This window comes from Patagioenas fasciata, chromosome 4 (genome assembly GCF_037038585.1).
Source record: "Patagioenas fasciata isolate bPatFas1 chromosome 4, bPatFas1.hap1, whole genome shotgun sequence".
In the NCBI taxonomy this organism is placed as follows: domain Eukaryota; kingdom Metazoa; phylum Chordata; class Aves; order Columbiformes; family Columbidae; genus Patagioenas; species Patagioenas fasciata.
Genome location: NC_092523.1, coordinates 14,564,344 through 14,584,559, shown reverse-complemented (window position 1 = coordinate 14,584,559; position 20,216 = coordinate 14,564,344). Strand labels below are relative to the sequence as shown.

Sequence of the window (20,216 nt, the reverse complement as noted above, 5' to 3'; positions counted from 1 at the left end):
AGGAAAGTAAAAGTTGGAAGTTACAAATGAGGGCAAAAAAATCTACTCCTCTGAAATTAGTGAAACAGGAGAAAACGGGGTGACTCCTGCAGACCCACTATCTTTTTCCAAAGTCAAGTTCAGGGACTATAATACAGTTAATAATCCCTTTATATTTAAAAATGATCCTACAAGGAAATTAAATGCACTCACTTGAACAGAGGCAGTTAAAAGCTGCCGTGCTCTCTGCCTGCTTCAGACTGTGCGCTCCGGGGCAAAGGATGTACGAGTAATTGTAAGAGCTCACTTAAGTAATCTGGTTTGAAAACAGTAAAAAAAAATACCCATTGAAGCACAAGGGACAAATACCTTCATTTTTAAAAATTCCCTTTTTTTTCATTTTAATGGAAAAAGTTGTTTTTTAAAAAATAATAGTACTGCTTTTCTCTTACATTACAAATATAAAGTGCATGCAATGCACATGGCAGTGTTAGTTGAATTTGACTCACTTGTAGTCACAAAACAAACAAGGTGGAACTGTATCAACCAACCCTCACTTGGAACAATCAGAGTTGATAAGGTCATGAAAAATCTTGAGAGAGATATGAAACAGTAATTTTTCCATTTTTACTGTAACACAGTTGTTGTCTGTTGTAGCAGGCGCTGCTCTCTTAATGATTACTGTTAGTAGCCTTAGCATTTTGCATGAGAGGAGGAGTGTCACTACACCTTGGAATTAAAATTATTTAAAGCAGACTAAACGTAGTGTAAAATCTAGACTTCTCATTTCAGGTAACCTACAGACTAAAGGCATCGCCTCAGTTTACTCTCAGAACATACCCATTTTAGCTGTTGGTCTAAAACACTTTCATTTCTGAAGTGCAGTGCAGCACTGAAGCCCTATAAAATGAAATGGAGCACAAGTAACAGATTTAGCATCCTGGATGTAGTAGCCTTTTCCTAACTCCTATGATGCTATAACACCATTTCATTACATCAATTAAAAATTCAGAAACTTACATCAACCATCTTTACTTTCAATTACAAAGCCTGGTGCTATGTTGAATGACAGCATAAACTTTACCACAATTTCCAGGTGAACTGGTTATTTCTTATGGGTTTACGTTAAAGAGGAGAAGAAAGAGTGTTAGGGGGCTTACTGGAAGAGCTCACTGGTTGTAGACAGCGTATGGTCCTACCTTCTGCGATAGACCTACTGACACAAATACCATTGTACAACGGATTATGACATTAACCATTAGCAAGAGCTGAAAGGTCGTCTTAGCTCCTGATACGGAGTTAAGGCAGGGAGGAAACAACAAGTTCTCAGTGTTTTTGTAAATAGGATTTTGATGAGGCACTGAAATTGAAGACTGGATTTCCTGACTTCTGATGTGACATACCAAAACCTACCACATTTCCTCATCATATATTATTACTAATTTTGCTTTAAAATTACAATTATGAAAATAATTTGGTACATTTCCATATTACCTTTTCAGAATACTACCATTCATCCAGAACACTACTATACACTACAACACAAATCAGAAGACAAGTATTAGAGGACTCTTTCCATGCTTATAAAATATAGAGACAAAATACATTCAGAATAATCAAAGCAATCTCTTGGGCCTCTCAGCGTTAGAGTTATGCAACATTCCATTGGATCATTTTTTTTCTCAAGTGTTACAAGGAAAACCAATTATACATCAAAAGATTCCTGCTTGTCACATCAAATTTACTACTCATTGGAACAGTATGACTTACTCGCTAAATACGTGTTGACTTGGAAGTCATAATGAACCACATTCTTAACTAATTACAGCAACTGCTACAAAATACTGATTACTATAAAGAATCAGTACGTTAAACTAAACGCACCAATTACCACAGCCTTCACTTGCCAGAAGACGCCATTATGGCACAATTAGAAGGTAAAAATACAGTGTTTATTCTGTCTTTAACCATTGCTCCTCCGCTGCTACTGAAGAGATAGGAAACACACTATTGTAACAACTTGAGTCTTGCACCCCGCAGTTGGTTTCTGCAAACCACACGCATCTTTATTGCAAAGAACACTTTTCAAGTGAAGGTTGCACACAAACCATCATGTAAGGAACGAGAACATCATGTTTGCAATGTTATTTTGTCAGAAGGTGAATGCAGCACAGGATACTTCTCAACAAGATGTATATTATGCGGTTTGTCTCATTTGTGGGATAATGTCAAAAGACGCCTGGGCTTCAACTTGGCAGTCAAAGGGATAACCTGTACTAGCTGCTACTACCTGTAGCTGTGAAAGTATTCTTTAACAATGTCCCTATGGCTGAATGGATAGTCTGTTTGCTCTAACCAAAATAAATTAATAGCAGAAAATCTATTTTCAGCACAGTTCCTAGTGTGTGTCAACTCCTGGCAATATTGTAGTCAGGTTGGTTTGGGGTTCCTCTTTCTAAAAGAGCAAATCTGAAAATCTGGTTAATCCACTTTCCTTACATTTAAAATTACTTAGCCAGTAAACTCTTAGGACTTGATGGCATTTTATTAACTTCGCTGGGATAAAAATGTAGTCATAAACACTAGGTCAAAAAATAAAACCTTCGTGATCTAGCAACTAGGTAGCAAAAGTAAATCCTTTAAAAACTATCAAATGAAGCTAAAAATAAAATTAAATAAAAATTCAAGTTTTAGACTGTGGTCAATTGAGGTCTAGACAAAACCCTGTGTTTGTTCACTGCCTAGTCTCCAGTCTGCTCCAAGTTTGAAAAGGTAATTGAACTCAGTCTGTAATTACTGGATTAGATACAGATGGGCCCTGTACATTTCAGGGAGGAAAGAACTGTTTTGATTCATTTTATGATTGCCTGTAAGGTCAAACTCTTCAAAATGTACTTTCATCTGTTAAATGGTTTCTCAAAGTCCCAGGGGGACATCTTCAATAACTGATGTTTTAAGCAATTTGAGTCTATCAGATCGAGTCTTTGAATGTAATACACTGTCCATTTTCTGGAATTATAAATGTGCATGTAGGTTAATTGCTACAACTCTTACATGTTTTCAAAACTACACTTTTCTGAAAAATTGCAATTTTTACCCAACAATAGTTATGCATAGATATTTGTAGAATTTTTTTGGTTTAGCACACAGAGTATCTTTGGAAATACGAATAAATATCGCAAGTTAGAAATATCCTTACTTGTAATTTCTTCCCATTTGCCAGAAGGTTCTGAGAATGCTCTCTTAGGACCCAATTCAACAATGTATGAATAATCCAAATGAATTCAGTTCACTTCTTACAAACCAAAAAGGTGAAGAACATACCTTTATAAAAAATCCCCAAAAGCACTCAAGAAGATTTCATTTTTAGCACTCTCCTATTTGAGCCTTCATCATCACTCTCATTCACAGGAAAAATGAGCATTAAACTTTCACTCTGCCAAGAACTTTTTGCAAAATATTTTCTTCAATTAAATCAACCATAACTCTGTAGCCTGTTTCAGTACAGCCACGTTCTAATCTTTCATCTTTAAATGTCTTGCTTAGATACAAGTTTAAATGCTCCATAAAGGAGCTCCACTAGCTCTGCTGTCAGTTTGGGATTCTCAGAGCTACTCTAATAGCAATTTAAAGCAGAAAACTGACCGTGCAATCAGAAGGCAATATAACAGTTTGACTCATTTTAAGAGAGGTAGGAAACTTCATTCCAAACAACTTACTATTCAAGAGTTTCAGTTTATTTGTATTACAACAACCTTCTTGCTTATAAAATTCCAAGAACGTGGTATTTTTTGCTACAACATACATTTGTGTTTAATCAACAACGATATCTCATTGGCAACAGCCTCAGTCAAACAGTTATCTTTGTAGGATCAGACACCTACAGAGTTGTTCTGCCAGAGATTTAGTATTTAAGCACCGGTAATAAGGATAATAGCAAATATGTTAATATAACCTACTTCTGTCTCCAGGTGTGCTAATGAAAGAGGCTTAAGAGCATAGCAAGTTATCTCATGTAATTTCTACAATTAACGTTTTCTCCATATTATTTCAAAGTCCTCCCCATAAGGGACAAAACCCGAAGTCAGAACCAACCGCTACAAAGCCCCAGCAGAAAGATGCATGATAATAAGAGTTATTTGTGTGTCTGCTCAGACAGAAGATTGCACCCATCATCATCGGGCTGTGCAGAATTCCCACAACTTACGTGTCTCACTGAAAGAAGAAACTTCTTCCCCTGTATTTTAAAAACTGATTGATACAAATCAGTTTATTCAAAACAGTTCTATCCATAAAATGCCTGCAAACAAACGACGGGTTTTTGTAATAGTAGCTCTTTTTTAAACGCGAAGGTATCAGTAAAAACCACATATAAACAAACAAAAAAAAGCTCTTTGAAGTAAAATTCTGATTCTTATTAGTGTCAAAAACAAGCAAGCAAATTGGCTCAAAAGATAAAATCCATGTAATATTTGCATTATCCTCCTTCCCCCATCTCTAATGGATGCTTTTCAATGTATTTCTTTAAAACTGGAATAATAGTCATACCGGAATTTTCATAGGGTACATATGCTTATTTCAATAAAATAAGTCTCAAACTTTGTCATATAGAAAAGGCTTCTTTTCACTCATTGTAAACAACAACAACAAACAATCCTACAAAAAATGTACATGCCTTATTCCCTACAAAATAAAATTATAAGTGTATTGTATGGACCCACAAACCACTCCTGAAACTGCTGTAATTTTTCAGATAATAAATTCTGAAGCCATGGTAAATAAATAGTCAGACCACAGCACCATGTATTCTCTCTGCCACAACACAGAAGAAAATAAATATAAGAAGTTATACTAGGTCACATTTTAGACCAACTAATTAACTCTTTCATATTTTTTCAGTTTTTCTTCTCCTTCACATTTTGATTACCCCATAGATCTATTTTCCTGTATTCGCTGTGTACTCCAATACATCATATTCAAAACCATATGAAACATACGAAACAGTATTTGAGCTCTCATAACTACTGGCCACCTATACATCAATGGAGTCCACAATGAGCTAAAAATCTTAGGAAGTGGAAACAAAAACATTAAGAGAAATAAAGTATATTCTTACAATAAGGTAGTCTCACTCACATTATAGTGCATCATTCTGTCTTTACACAATTCTTTAAAAAAAGACGATATCCAATTCATACACTTGAAACTGATTTGGTATGAAAACTACAGAAATGTACTATTATTTAACCCATTAATATTTCACACTGGATAATGCTCCTTTATTATTTAAATTAAAAAATTATTTAACTTTCTACATACAGGAAAATAAAAAAAACATTAAAAAGAGGCTACTTATTTGCAGTAAGTTACTTCTGTAGCAGATAACTAGATTAAGCACCCTGTTAATTCTAATATAGTTATTTTATCTCTAGAAATACTTTAAAACTATGTTTCCTGTAAGTTCATTTACTATTAAAAATGAAGACAGAACATGCATACAATTCGCACAGTTTAAGGTCAGACTGATCAGAATCACAGGTCACTGGAGCAGTAGTCTGGGCTTTGGGAAACCAGTATCCAATTCTTTGCTTTGGTACGAACCAGTGTCCCACATGTACAAAGGAATTCCTGAGCCATCCCCAAGCATTACCTCCTACATTACTTGGTGAGTACTGTATGTAATTTGCAATACATGCACGTGACTTTGAGATTTCAAGGGACGCAGAATCTACCAAATCAAGGGCTGACTGAACTGCACTACAAATAACGTACACATTTTTCAGCACTGTATCTTATTTTTGCCTTTTCACAGGAGACTTCTCGTGATCATGTCCCCTAACAAAATAGGATGAGCAAATTTCCCACCACAAAGTACGTTTTTCAGACTTCAGATCATTCTTGTATCTCCCTTCTGTAAAAACCAAAACAAAACAACCTCCTATCACCACCACCACCGTATTTCTGAAAAAGATTGACATCAGTACTGGACACAACATTTCGTCTATACGCTATATATACTGTTATACTCTTTTCCTTTAATTGATATTTCCCTCCATGTTTCACTAAACTTACATCTTTTAAAACCTTACATTTCTCTGTTTTGGTATTGACTCCATGTGCCATACAGACTAGGAGCCAAAGAGACCAAATTATACCCTGCTATAACCACAACCAGAATCGATAAATGCCCTGCTTACACATGCAAAGGTAATATCACACCCAAGAATCTTTGCACACGTCATAATTTTTCTACATCGTTGAATGACCCATGCCTTAATTTAAGCCTACATAAAGAAACCCTTTCCCTTGAATATCACAGCAGAAATGACATTATACATCACACTGCCCACCTGAATCGGCTCTAAATAAATAATATATAACAAAGACAACTGAAGAAAGGAGAATTTTAAATTAATCAAAAATTTGTAGCTGTCGCTTGAAACCGGGTATGAAACAAGGTTGTGAAAGAATATCCCAAGAACATGCACATCTGTTTAATATTACAAGCCAACGGTCAACATCCTAAGTGAAGTTTTAATTTAATATTTTTTCTTTCTTGATGTTTTACCTTTAGTCAATGCCTCATGAGAGTATCAGCTTTCTATAAGAAACTGTTAAATATAAAGAAATGTTATTGTAGCATGTTTATAAAATCATAGTTCGAGAACCTTTTATTTTTCTAAAGCCTGACCACAACTTAATTATCTGCAGGACATTCCAAGCTCACAATTGCAAGCTCCAGTTCCCAAGCAATTTTAAGCAATATCTACTGTACAGGACATACGGTATTGCAAATACCACAACATGGTAGTGTTTCCAAAAGTCTGCATTAGAGCCTTTAGACATGGTTTTTATTTTCAATAAATATTTGCTTCCCTACTAATCAGTAAATGGTTTTCATCACCATTACATGTTTGTCTTTCACATGTCAGTTTGCTATCACCAATTATTTTTAACAAAAATGAACTAGTTATAAAAAAGACAGATATAATGCATAACATGCCTTATGTTATACATAAAGTATCATGAGACTACAGAGTATCTTCCTCTGCAGTTCATACAATGTTTTGCTTCTTTTCCAGGAAAGAACAACAGTAAAAGCAAGGAGAAAAACCCCAAACCTTCTAATGTTTGAAAATGAGAGGATTAGCTTGGCCAAAAACCCTCAAAGGGAAGCTGGAATTTCTTTAAGAAATCTCAAAATGCCTGGGAATGCAATATTTTTCTGCTTTGCAAGAACATCCATACTGCCTGAAAATGGGTAAGGAAAAAAAAAAATCACATAATGCAATTACATCTGTATTTTACACAGGTCAATCTGAAAACCAGCAGATGATACAACATTGCTAGAACCATTCAGAATTCCAAGAGTATGCTTTTCCTCCTCAAAATACCGATGCTCTGTAGAACACCTTGGTTTCAACACATTGCTTACAAACCCCCTGGTCTTCCTGCCCCTTTAATCAACTCTCCCCTCCTCTGTGGACTGAGGACAGAGCCCCCCAGAGCCAGGAGTCCCCCCACAGACCCCCACTCCTTTCTCACCAACCGGCCAGGCCTTGGGTGTGTTTTGTCCCAGAAACCCCCCAAAGTCCTGCAGCAGAATCATTTCTGGTCTTCTAAAGAAAAATATCTATGCATCTCACCTGTAATAAACATGTGAGGACTTAGTCTCCTCTCCATTAAAAACAACCAACCAAACCAAACCAAAATCCGTGAACAACCATATTAGAATTGTAATTAGAATACTCTAGTACACTTACTGGAACTTCAGTTTTTAATGAGTCACCAAGACTCCTTCTCAACTGCAACCATAACATTTAGCAGCTTATGGATGTCCCAGAGAACCCCTGCTGACACTCACTCCAAACCCATTTCACACTTGCTGTTCAGCCAAGATGAGGAGAGGTGGGAAACACCAGTCAGTTGCACCTTGTACCACAGAAATAAAATACTAATTTTAGAATCACTGATATTCCATTCCATCCACATTCAAAACCATTTAAAAGTCGAACAGAAAAGGAAATACCCAGTGGGAGACATCAAGCAATCTATTAATAGTGGAAAAGCAACACTGAAAGGAAACTGGATTATATTTGACTGTATCTGGCTTTTGTCTTGTTTGTTTGTTTTTCTAACACTGAACAATACCTATGGAAATAGATCTAAATTTGGGCAGATGCAGTACATCTGCTTTTCTACTGCTCCCAGCCTTCCCTCTAAAAGGGGAGGCAGAATCAGAATAAAAGGGTAAAAAGGGACAACAAACACCTTGAGGCTGATACCTGATCACTATAAAATGTCATTTTTTGGCAGACAGAAAGCTTTAACACACCACCCTGAAGTCAGGAAACTTACATTTCCAATGCAGTTTCCATCGTTTAAAATTCAGTGCAATTACATCACACTGTAATATTTTCAACATTAAAGAACATTTTCCCCAAATTGCTGGAAATTATTCATACCTCAATTTTCACCCTGTAATTGCTTTCACTGCTGAAGCTATCATACCAGATTTTAATATTTGCCAGTCTGAAAAATATTTTCAAGCATAGCGGTCTGAAGTTTCAAAGACAGGGCATATAATTACATAATCTTTCACTGAAAATTTATATCCTCTTGTCTATAGTAGAATACACAAAAATGTAATGCACTCATTACCAAAAAATCACAAGGAATCAGCTCAGCATTACGGCAATAACTAATTCAATGACCAAAACCAGCCTAAACTAGCAAAACAAGCATCACTACTACTCCTTGGAAGCAACATTTTGTTACTGATTTTTGTAAGAAGTTGCAAAATCTTTGTTTTGAAATAGCTGTTCCCTGAGATTAAGAGAGTTTAAACTTTTTCTTTGCTGATCACGCATGTGAAGCGTAGTTAGCATCCTAAAGTCCAATACCTTCCCATTTTGTTAATATTTCAATACACTTCCGAGTTCAAAGCAATTAGCATTGTAATTGTCACAGAGAAGAAAACTCCTTAGTACAAGTGTAGATTCAACAGACTAACAAAAGCAGTACTTTTCAAATGTCCAAGATACGAGGAACACCTCTCTCTACCTAACTTACCAAGCATTTCTGTAGACTGAAAATGAGAACGGCAGGATGCCAGGAAGAGTTATGGTTAAGTTCTTCTGTGGGCTACTAGCCACAAAATTCATCCCATTTTTTGAAAAGAGGATGAAGGGAATCAGGATCTTTAGGTGACTAACTTCCAGAGCAATTAGCTTTATTTTAGCCTCGCTGCTAGTACCTGGAAAAATAAATCCCAACAGTTAAATTTCTAATGAATCACACCAATATTCTTTTGGGCCTGCCTATTCATAAGTTCGTTTCTGTCCCAAACAAGATATTATAGCTAAAAGATAAAAGTACAGAGCTCAAAGCTTCTAGTTATGACAGTGTATAAAAATACTCAAAATAATGAGCTGTTCTTGCTCCAAAATCTTTGATAAAGAACTCACAGAAACAATGAAAAACGTAACTGCATCAACTAAATTCACTAACGTGTAAGTATTAAGTTTCATTCTTGCTCTTCTTTCTGCCGTTTCCCTTCCTTTCAGTCCAATCTAGATGTATTCCACCATAACCTCCTGATACTCATTCTTTTCTTTTGTATCCATATTTCCACCTCATGTTAGACCGTCTATTCTCCAGTCTACACCATTCTGTTTTCTTTCAGCTAAGCTGGATTGCTTTCTGTTGCCTTTCTCTTCCATTGTGTCTTTCCAGCTTTTCAGCTGCCCCAGGACGCACTGCCCTGCCCCTGGCTGGCCTTTCTCCTTCAGACCTCTTGCTAATGTTACCTATGTTTGAGAAAAGAAGGAGGCTACATATGATAAATCTCAGCTTACTTCCATAGGCACTACAAACTTTCATAAATTTTACTCTTCTTTGTGGCAAGATGACAAATCAAGAACTCAGAGGAGGTATCAGGTAAACAGACAACCGCAGGCGGAAAAAGGTTTGTAGTGACCAGCCACATGATGTAACAATTCCTCCAACAGTAAGTCAGGAAAGAACCTCCCACAACCAACATGGGAGGAGGTGAGGTGAAGGCGAAGACAATGTCCTCAACTGCAGCTGGAGGTACTTTTGGACTCCTCAGCACCACATGAGGACCAGTTAGTCAAAACAAAACTAACACGCAACTAAGGAAAGTTACCTCCCATGCCAATTTCCAATCCCACTGTTCAGTTATATAAAAAAATAGTTCCCATGAAGTTCAGAATGTATTCAAAAACAAACAAACAAAGCAGGGGGGGGCGGTGACAGACATCTGCACATGCATTTCCCAAAATATAAGAGTTCATAATTCTTTCCCAAGGCCAACCTACACCCTTACCACCGTTACTAAACTGAGTTTTGCTAAAACCAGAATCATCACATGGGGAACATTAGTGATTTGGCATTTAATCCTATTGCATCAAACAAGGTCCGCATTTCATCCCCAAAATATTGCAAAAAAATTAAAAAAAAAAACCCTTTCCTCTGCTATTTCCTTAACCAGCTTTTTATGTGTTTCTCCCCTAGTAATTAAAACGATCAGCTTCTTCCCCTTCCATCTCCCAGGCTAAATTTCTTCTCTAACAAGGATGAAGGAAATGAGAGGTAAAACCAATAAATGCTCATAATAAAAAAAACTAACATTAACCATAATTTGCAAAGGGGAAGATATAAATCTGAAATATTAGAAAGCAGTACACTGTAACTCTCAATTTGAAAAAGTATAATTCAGAATCATACTTTCCTGCCTAAAAAAAGGGAGAGGAAAACCCATGTGTGTGTAAATGAGAATAAAATGCAGCATGATCAGTGAACTCTGAGGAAAAAAGTGACTGTTCATAACTGTGCAAGGGAGAAGTCAGAATTAATCCTAATGACCTCAGCTATGGGTCCAATTTATTAGAATTTACCTCTCATTAAAAGTTAAGAAGTGAACTGAAATATCACTTGCTGTCCAAAATTTGGCACAGTCATTAATTTCTAATAAAGCCCATAATTGGCTATACCATAAGCAGTATATATTTCCTTTGCATCCAAATACTCTCTCATGGGAGCCATTCTCATGGAATAATTAGAGTCAACATGATCACATAAACTAACCTTAGTAAATCAGGTTAGAAATTTTTTTGAGTATAAAACCAAACCAATTAAAGCACAGCATTTTAAGCATTTTTGGCCCTCTTCTTCATAGCACTGGTCAGTATCAGCCATTCAGCCTCAGAGAAGCAGTTCACTAGGTGACCACGCAGTCTGCGATGCACTGTCTGTGCTCTGCCATGGACTTTAATGGGACCACTCTCAGGTATGGAAGTTTTCAGGATTAAGACCCATTCAGTTATACCCTAGATCTGGCAAATACATGTCCCACCCTACAAAAAGTTAATATAGCAAGCTGGTTATTTCATTATGTTTGATACTTCTCAGTCTTTTAAAAGGCTTAGATGTAATTTGATACATATTGCACACACCAACCTGAACCTGACTCAGAACTAGCAGCATAATAATTGTCATATTTCATTAAAATGTTTAATATCTGGCATTTTTATTTTCATATACTTTTTACTTTTAGGACAGAGATGGTGTTACTCCCTGCATCAGCAGACTGGTACCTGCCTACCACAGAAGCTAGTATATATCCAAAAGCAGGCAGGAAAAGTCTGTGGGCCTCACAGTCTGCAAGCCAAATCTTTTTTTCCTTATGATATTAAAATGGTATTAAGCACAAGGAATCTTTGTTTGAAATCTAGATCTATTTATTCCCTAACCCACTGAGGGTGCAGATTTGTCTTTCACTATTATTTATTTCACTGTTTCACCCAGGTTCCAGTATAAGTTGGGGAATGATCCATTAGAGAGCAGTGTAGGGGAAAGGGACCTGGTGGTCCTGGTGGACAGCAGGATGACCATGAGCCAGCACTGTGCCCTTGTGGTCAGGAAGGCCAATGGCATCCTGGGGTGTATCAGAAGGGGGGTGGTTAGTAGGTCGAGAGAGGTTCTCCTCCCCCTCTACTCTGCCCTGGTGAGACCACACCTGGAATATTGTGTCCAGTTCTGGGCCCCTCAGTTCCAGAAGGACAGGGAACTGATGGAGAAGAGTCCAGCGTAGGGCAACCAAGATGACTGAGTGGAGCACCTCCCTTATGAGGAAAGGCTGAGGGAGCTGGGCCTCTTTAGTTTGGAGAAAAGGAGACTGAGGGGTGACCTTATTAATGTTTACAGATACACAAAGGGTGAGTGTCATGAGGATAGAGCCAGGCTCCTCGCAGTGATAAACAACGGTAGGACAAAGGGTGATGGGTTTAAGCTGGAACATAAGAGGTTCCACTTAAACTTGAGAAGAAACTTCTTCTCAGTGAGGGTGACAGACACTGGATCAGGCTGCCCAGGGAGGTTTTGGAGTCTCCTACTCTGGAGACATTCAAAACCCACCTGGACGTGTTCCTGTGTAGCCTCATCTGGGTGTTCCTGCTCTGGCAGGGGGATTGGACTGGATGATCTTTTGAGGTCCCTTCCAATCCCTGACATTCTGTGATTCTATGATTCTATTAGTGCCATGTACTGGCTACTGATGATGTACTGTAACCAGATCCATGACACCATTTCAGTAGCTGAATTTTATTCTTTGTACCTCTTCAAACAATCCTGAACAGTCTGAATGGGATCAGAAAGTCTGTATGTTTAAGAACGCTCACTTTTAATTGTGCTATGTCAACACTTACGCTATTCAAGGGGGTCCTATATGGTCAGTCTGGGCAAGCAGCTGCTCGTTTGGGCATTCCCATGCTTTTTTAGGCTTTATTAATGCAGTGACAGTGGCAAAGATTAAGCCATTGTAAGCACCATATACAAACACCCCACCCCTTTTTTCTCCTATGAGAACACTCCGAATACCAAAGTGTGCAAAGAGGTTCAGGAAGATCCCGTGTTTGGGACCAAGGACAAAACATCAGCTTTTCATCTCTTCTAATAGCAATGCTATTTTGAATTACCCTGTGGGCTGCATTCAAACAATGAGACATGTTAGACTTACGCAGGTATGCATGAAAAGGCTGTTTCACTCAGAGTATGAAAAATTAACAAACAACCAAAAACAAAACAGACAAAACACACACACAAAAAAAAAAAACCAAACCAAACCAAAAACCAACCAACCAAAACCCACCACAAACCAAACAAGCCACCACTAATCTATGTGTAGCCAGAGCAGTACACTATGAAAGTCAGGTGGTCTTGTAACTAAAAGGTTATCTCAAAATTTATATTCAATGTCATTTGCTCTGGCTTCCAAAAGAACTAGCTTTGGAGGCAACTTTTATGTGGGGATTTTTTCCTCCTCATTACATATTTGTACAGAGCAGCCAAACATATTCTTGATGTGAATACTACCTATCGCATCAATTTTTTTTAAGAATCAGTTAATCATCCTATAGAACCCATACACAGAAGTTATATGAGTGACAGATGTTGTAGCCTCATGAATCTGGCATCCTTATGCGTTCAACAGCTTCAAACAGACATTTGATAATTCTGAAATTTTGCATTTAAAGACTTAGAAACATTTAATCTTTCAAATTTTCCATTCTCAAGGATATGTTTTCAGATATGTCTGGTATAGCTCTTGAAGAATTCATGGCCCAGCATTTCTTTTTAACTTTCTGCAAAAACCTTAAAGACGAGAATCCCCCTAGCAAAACACAAAATTTCATTTGTGGCTGCAATCAAGCCCACCACAAAATTCTGCTTGACCATTAATTTATCTTTATTTCTGTTAATAGACTGTATCAGCCCTGATTCCATTTCTCCAACACATATCAGTCAAAAAGTTCTCATTCTGTCCATATTTTCAAACAACTAAGAAAAAAGCTTATCTGACAGATGATATTTCCAAGAGCTCATATTTGCCATGAACAAAAGTAACACAAAAGGCTTAAATAGCGAGATTTCCTAAGACTGTCCTGAGACAGAAGTGCCAGTCTTTTAAAACATCCCAAACTGCAGGCTCAAGACCATGCTAAAGCTGTGAATAAGCGTCCCATAAACTTGGCCTGTGCTACATCTGAACTGCTTACGTTTGCTTCTTAGCACTTCATTCAAGCCCATTCTTTAAATTTAAATGCTTCTGCTGTAATCCTTAAAATTCTCCAATCACTTAGCACATTAACTCAGCTTAACCTCAAATCTGATACCATACCAAGGAACTACATAAGCCTGTAAAAGTATGATGAAATGCAAACTTTTAATATCCCAGCATATTAAATTTTAAATAGCCCACCACTGTAAAAGTGTGAGGACAAAAACAAACAAAAAACCAAACCAAAACCGCTGCTTTTGTTTTGGTTCACCAAAAAGCACTAACAAACACATAATGAATTCTTAGTCTCTTATAAATCGAAAGCAATGGGAAAATCTGTCACTGTTATCATAGCTTTCTTGTAAGAAATGATTGCTGAGGGATTCCTTACCTGTTCCTAGTCAATATGTAACTGGTGAAAAGGTGGAGAGACACAAGAAACATTCACCATTAGCATTAGTTATCTTTTATTACATATCAGGCAATCCAATGGTTGTACAATGTAGCTGACAGACCAAAAAAACATACAAACAAACAAAAATCAAAACAAAACAAACAAACAAAAAACCCAAACCCCAAACAAAACCAACAAACAAAAAAACCCACAACCAAACCAAATAAACAATGGATCAATGCTGGGGCAAAGAAAACCCTTTCAAAAGTTCATGGCCATAACAGTCACCTTTGATTTAGAAGAGCATCCATAGGCAAACAGATCAGTTTTGTCAGAGTTTAACAATATCACCAAGAACAGCAGCCTCTGCAACTAACAGTACACTGGTTTTAGATAACCTCGGAATATCCTTGTGTTACCCACTTAGTCTCAAACACAAAAACCTTCATCAGCTCCCCACTGACAGCACACCTGAGCATAAACTAGTCAGTTTTCAAAAAATACAAATTAACATGGAATCCTGAAGCATTTTTTGTGACTAACAATACCAAGAGTATACAAAAAGTATCCTCCCATCTCTACACTGGTTTCCCCACACAATATTGGTACAAGTCAAAGATCTAATATTGCACATTCTCTGTGCCTACTTCAGTTCACCTAAAAAATCCTGTTATGTTTGAAAATGTAAAACAAGACTTTATATCTCCCAAGTGTAATGACACAATAAATACAGAAGCCCACTGTGCAGACACATAACTTTCTTAGGAAAGAAAAATGAAATTCAAAAGAAAATAACTAACAACTTCGCCAACTTCTCCAGATACTAAGCATCTTCAGTCTTCCCTCTTAAGCACCACTTAGAGTCTGTCTATGAAATAGACCAGAAAAAAAGGAAACATTCCAACAGCTCTCCTGATGCTACAGCAAAACTCATAGTCCTTTGGGGGAAAAAGGAGGAAGAAATTAACTATGTACAACAGTTACATCAGTTAACACAGTTCCACCAAGTGCTCAAACACATTAATAATGCAACACAGAACGTCTCTGTGATGGGTTAGAAAGGAGAACCCTGTCCCTATAGCTGTGCAGCCACCCCAGGCCGAGCTGAGGACCCTCCCTGCCCCGCACTCCAGCTGTGCTGCTGCACATCTGGACTTGGGCTGGCTGCTGTTCCTGCAGACAAAGTGGAGTCAGCACAGCTCTACCTCCTAGAAGTGAGGCAAACCCACCCAGAATATAACATTGAAAGGAGCAGGTCTGTGTGCAGAGTCTACATAAATACTTCAGCATATTCACATTTGCATGACAAATGGAGATCTTCAACTAAGGACTCTGGGCTTGTCTAGTTTGGAGAAAACAAGGCTGATGTGCGACCTCATTGCTCTCTACAGCTTCCTGAGGAGGAGACGTGGAGAGGAAGGCATTGAAAGGAAATGGTTCAAAGCTGCACCGTGAGAGGTTCAGACTGGACATTACGAAGCATTTCTTTACTAGGAGTGTGGTCAGACTCTGGAACAGGCTTCCCAGAGAGGTGGTTTATGCCCCAAGCCTGTCAGTGTTTCAGAGGTATTTGGACAATGCCCTTCACAACACCTCTTTAACATTTGCTCAGACATGAAATGCTCAGACAGTTGGACCAGATGGTCGTTGAAGGTCCTTCCCTTCCAACTGAAAATATTCTATCCTGGAAATAAATAAGGCATAAGGAAAGTGGTGACTAAGTGTAGCTTATTCAGGGTCTCCACTGTTATTCTATATGGATTCTGACCAGTGTTTTTCATAAAAATTTTTGAAGATGACACTAGTTAACCATTTCATATGTTCCTCAGATTAAACAATAAAGAAAACCCCTGTCCATTGACATGGAAGAATTCATCAGCTTTTGGGGAGCTTTTTAAAAAAGACATATGTTAGGGAACTAATGCATCCCTCAAAAATTATATTTGCAAGCTAAGTTGCAAAGTCTTGGCAGAAGCAGCTGAATTTTTAATTCTGAGACTACAGCGAAGTATTTAAAAGAGGGTTTGACACATACATAACTGAACTGTACTTGGCTGAAACAAGCAATTAAAGTAATAATTTATTTTACTAGAAAGCTTATTCTTCTAGCTGCATTTGCAGTGTTTTATCCACACATTAAAACAGTGGACTCTGGTCTGGCCGGTTGTCTCACTGTCACAAACCTACCTGCGTTACAGCAGCAGAGCAAGGCAAATCCACCTCATTCCTACTCACTGATCAGCATGTTGACAGAAATAATGTTCAGACATGCTTCAGCAACGCATTTTTAGTTTTGGTTTCTCCTCCAACGTCATTGTTTATGCAAGTACCATTAATTAAACACACTCTTGCCCTCAGACCATTCAGTTCATCCACTGTGCCATTAGTTGTTCACTTAACTTGAAGCTCTTGTAATTAAACAAGATACTTTTATCCGCATCTTTGTCCTCCTTTCTGTTGCCTGGATGGTGCCTTGAGGAAACTCAGCAAGAACAGGGAGCTCAGAAAGAAGAATGGGGCCAGCAGGAAATAACAGCTGTGAACAGGGGGACAAAAAGGACTAAAGCAGGAGGAAAAGGACACAGCTATAACACACCATTGCTGCACAGGACCATGGCTGGGCAATGACAGTAAGATGAAGGTGAGGCTAGGCCTGAGTATGAATAGAACTTACAAAAGAAAACCAAAACTAGGAGGCAGCAAAAGCAAGAGAGCATTGAGAATAAAAAGGGAAGAGAGAGAAAATACTGGGAAGGAAGAAGTGAGTGTGAGCGTAGTCCCTGGCTATAAATTATTTGGAAAACAGATACTGGAACTGAGAAGGATGAATCAAAGTGCAGAGACAGTACTGGAGGAAATGGGGCAGAAGGTAAAAAACTTCTGAGGACATTAACAGAAGTCTGTGGCTGTAAGAGTATCTACAATGGAACATTAAACCCTCAGATTTCTTCTTGCTTCCTCTGCTACTGCAAATAACTGTGAAACACTTTGGTAAAGCATCCAAACACCACCTTGTTGTACTGGTTTGACTGAAAATCAGTTAGTTTTCCTTCATGCAGTGGGAAACCTTTCATTTTTGTAGCTAGTACAGTCATTGTTTGAATTTAGTTTGAGAACAAGAAGATAACGTTCCAGGACAGAGTTGATTTTCTTGACTGCCGTGGTCTAAGAGCAAAGGATGTTCTGAGGTCTCTGCCCACAGCTGTGAGGCATCTGGGAAGGTGGGCACAGATGGGGCAGAACTTGACTGACATCCAGACTGATTAATAAGAGCATTCCATCCCATTAGCATCATGCTTCATATTTAAGTAGACTCAGGATCTTCCAGCTAGGTTTGTTCGGGGCCAGGATGGAGACCTGTTTAGGGGAGTTCTGTTCCGAAGTTTCTTTAGCTTGGCCTTTTGCCATCCTGCCGTCTGCAGAGGCCTCTGGGCCTTTCCACCTTTTTCTCTCTTCTCTCTCCAGGATCGGCTGTTCAGGAACAGGTGCTGTTTCCTGAGACTGGCTACTCATTGCAGATGGAGTTTGTGAGGAATTGCATTGAGGATCTTCTATTTTATATTCAATTTCCATGTTTTATATATATGAGTTGTATGCATGCCATTTTGTTATATTATTAAACTGTGTTTATCTCAATCTATGAGTTTCTCCCTTCCCTTTCGATTCTCTCTCCTTTTTCGGGGTGGGAGATGGGGGGAGCGAGCGAGCAGCTATCGTGGTTATATTGCTAGCTCCCATTAAACCACAACACCCATGCTAAACCCTTGCAGGGTAACAACCTGCCCTCAGCATCAGCCCAAATGCCAGAGTTCTGAATGGCATATTTAAAAGTTGCAGCCATGTTTATGACACAGATAAATTTCAACATGATGCCCTGTGATAAAATTTCACACCTTTTCAGAATTCTAGGAATTCAGCACACAAGTAGTGTTAAAAATTAAAAAGGCTGCCCTGTTTTGGGGTATGACTGAAGAAGACTATTCTCTCTAATGCTGCAAAAATAAAACACATTTAGTTAAAATGAGGAGATGCAGTAGGGGGAAAAAAGGCAGATCTTGTGCAAAGATCCTGAATGTAGTTTTATGGACTAGTCTGATCACTGCAGGTAGATCCTTACCATAGAACTAACAGTTGACAAGTCACTTAAATCAACTTTTTGTAACGGTTAATAATTACATGTTCATCTAACAGGTGTCCAACTTGACACCCTTTGCTTCGGCCTCCAAGCAACCACTGAGCTACTGAATGTCAGTGTTAGAAACCACACTAGTTTTTAAGTACTTGCTTTCTGAACCGGGAAAAAGTACAATGAGCACTGAAATGTGACATTAGTATCTGTGCTTGAAAATTAAGTTGTTCGTAAGTTAGAAAATGACAGAACAAGGTTAGTTGTGTATTGATTGTTTAGTCCTACACTGCATGTGCGTTCTGTAAGACTGTCTCCTCAGAGAGTGTACTGAAAAGTTCTTCATTTTTTTCAAAATACAGTCCAGTGCCTTATTAAACATGTTATTCAAACCCTGCTTCCGTATCAGACTTTTTTCCCTGCCTTTTACTCAGTATGGAGGAAAATAACCTGCAACAAATTTGTTATTACAGCACAACTGTGGACTGAGAACTATTAATAATGTTGGTCTGCCTTCAGCTCTGTAATTCCTTAACTACTCTGTGCTTGCCTTTTCAATTGTTCTGATTGCTTTTTTACATGTAATTTGTATAGAACTGGAACTTTACTGCCATACTGTGTGACAAAAAAAAAAATAAATACTAAAGGCAACATAAACGGTGCAACATTAGAAACGCTTGTGCCCATGTCTGTCACGGAAGCAGTCTCTGACGTGGCAGGTGGCATGAGGCGACACCCGTGTGAACGCAAGTAAGACCGCGGCATAGACTGACGACAAGTCGGGTTTGCACGATCAGAAGCCGCAGGCCTGGCAGGAAGGGCCGCAGGCAGCAGAGCCCCCGGGACGGGACGAGACGAGACGGAGGGGGAACGCGGGCGACAGGCGGGCTCGGAGCTTTCCCCAGCTGCCACATCAGCCACCGGGTCCCGGCTCTCACGCTGCGCTCCCACCCTCCCAGCCCACACTCGTGTGGGAAAGAGCTGCCCCGAGCTTGTTTGCGGGCGACGCCGGGGCCCGCTCGCTCGCCCCGGGCCCCCGGGGACCGCTGGACGCGGCGGCCGGCTCCGAGGCGGGGGTGAGGGGGCGGGCTGCCCGCGGCGGCGCCCGGGCGGAGCCGCTGTCGGGGCGCCGTCAAGCGCAGAGCGCCGGCGGGCCCGGCTGCCGATCGTCCTCCCCCCTGGGTGCCGCACTCACCACCTCCCGGGCCCGGCTGGTGAAGTCGCTCTTGGAGCGGGCGACGCTCCGCTTGAGCAGCTCATCCCTGGCGCTGTCCCCCGCCGCCACCCCCAGCGCCTTGTTGCGGGTCTTCACCGTCTTCACGCTGGCCTTGAACAGCAGGGTGATGTCCACCGCCATGACGCCCGGCCCGCCCCCTCCGCCGCCGGCGGGTGCCGCCGCGCACCCTTCCCCGCGCAACGCGGCCCCGCGCGACGCGTTCCGCCCTGCGCCCGCACGTTCTCCGCGCTGCCGGTTTAACTCATCGCCGCCGAGGGGCGGCGGGGCCGCGCTCCTCGTCAGCCTCCGCGGAGCCCGCGGCGGGGAGCGCGACTCCGAGCCCGGGCAGCCGGTGCTCGAGTTCGGGAGAAGCGTCTTGGCTCCTGCCGCCGCCGCTCAGCTCGTGTCAGTGAGCGGGAGC

General features: G+C 39.7%; 1 protein-coding gene across 1 annotated transcript in view; it reads right to left on the bottom strand.

Annotated features, from left to right (window-relative positions):
* STX18 (syntaxin 18) overlaps positions 1 to 19,953 on the bottom strand; it is a 68,785-nt gene extending 48,832 nt beyond the window's left edge. Inside the window, exon 1 of the mRNA XM_065837881.2 lies at positions 19,775 to 19,953. Within this exon, the coding sequence (XP_065693953.1) occupies positions 19,775 to 19,936 (162 nt within the window). The 5' untranslated portion in view covers positions 19,937 to 19,953. The remainder of the gene's footprint in view (positions 1 to 19,774) is intronic.
* Positions 19,954 to 20,216: the final 263 nt, after the last annotated feature.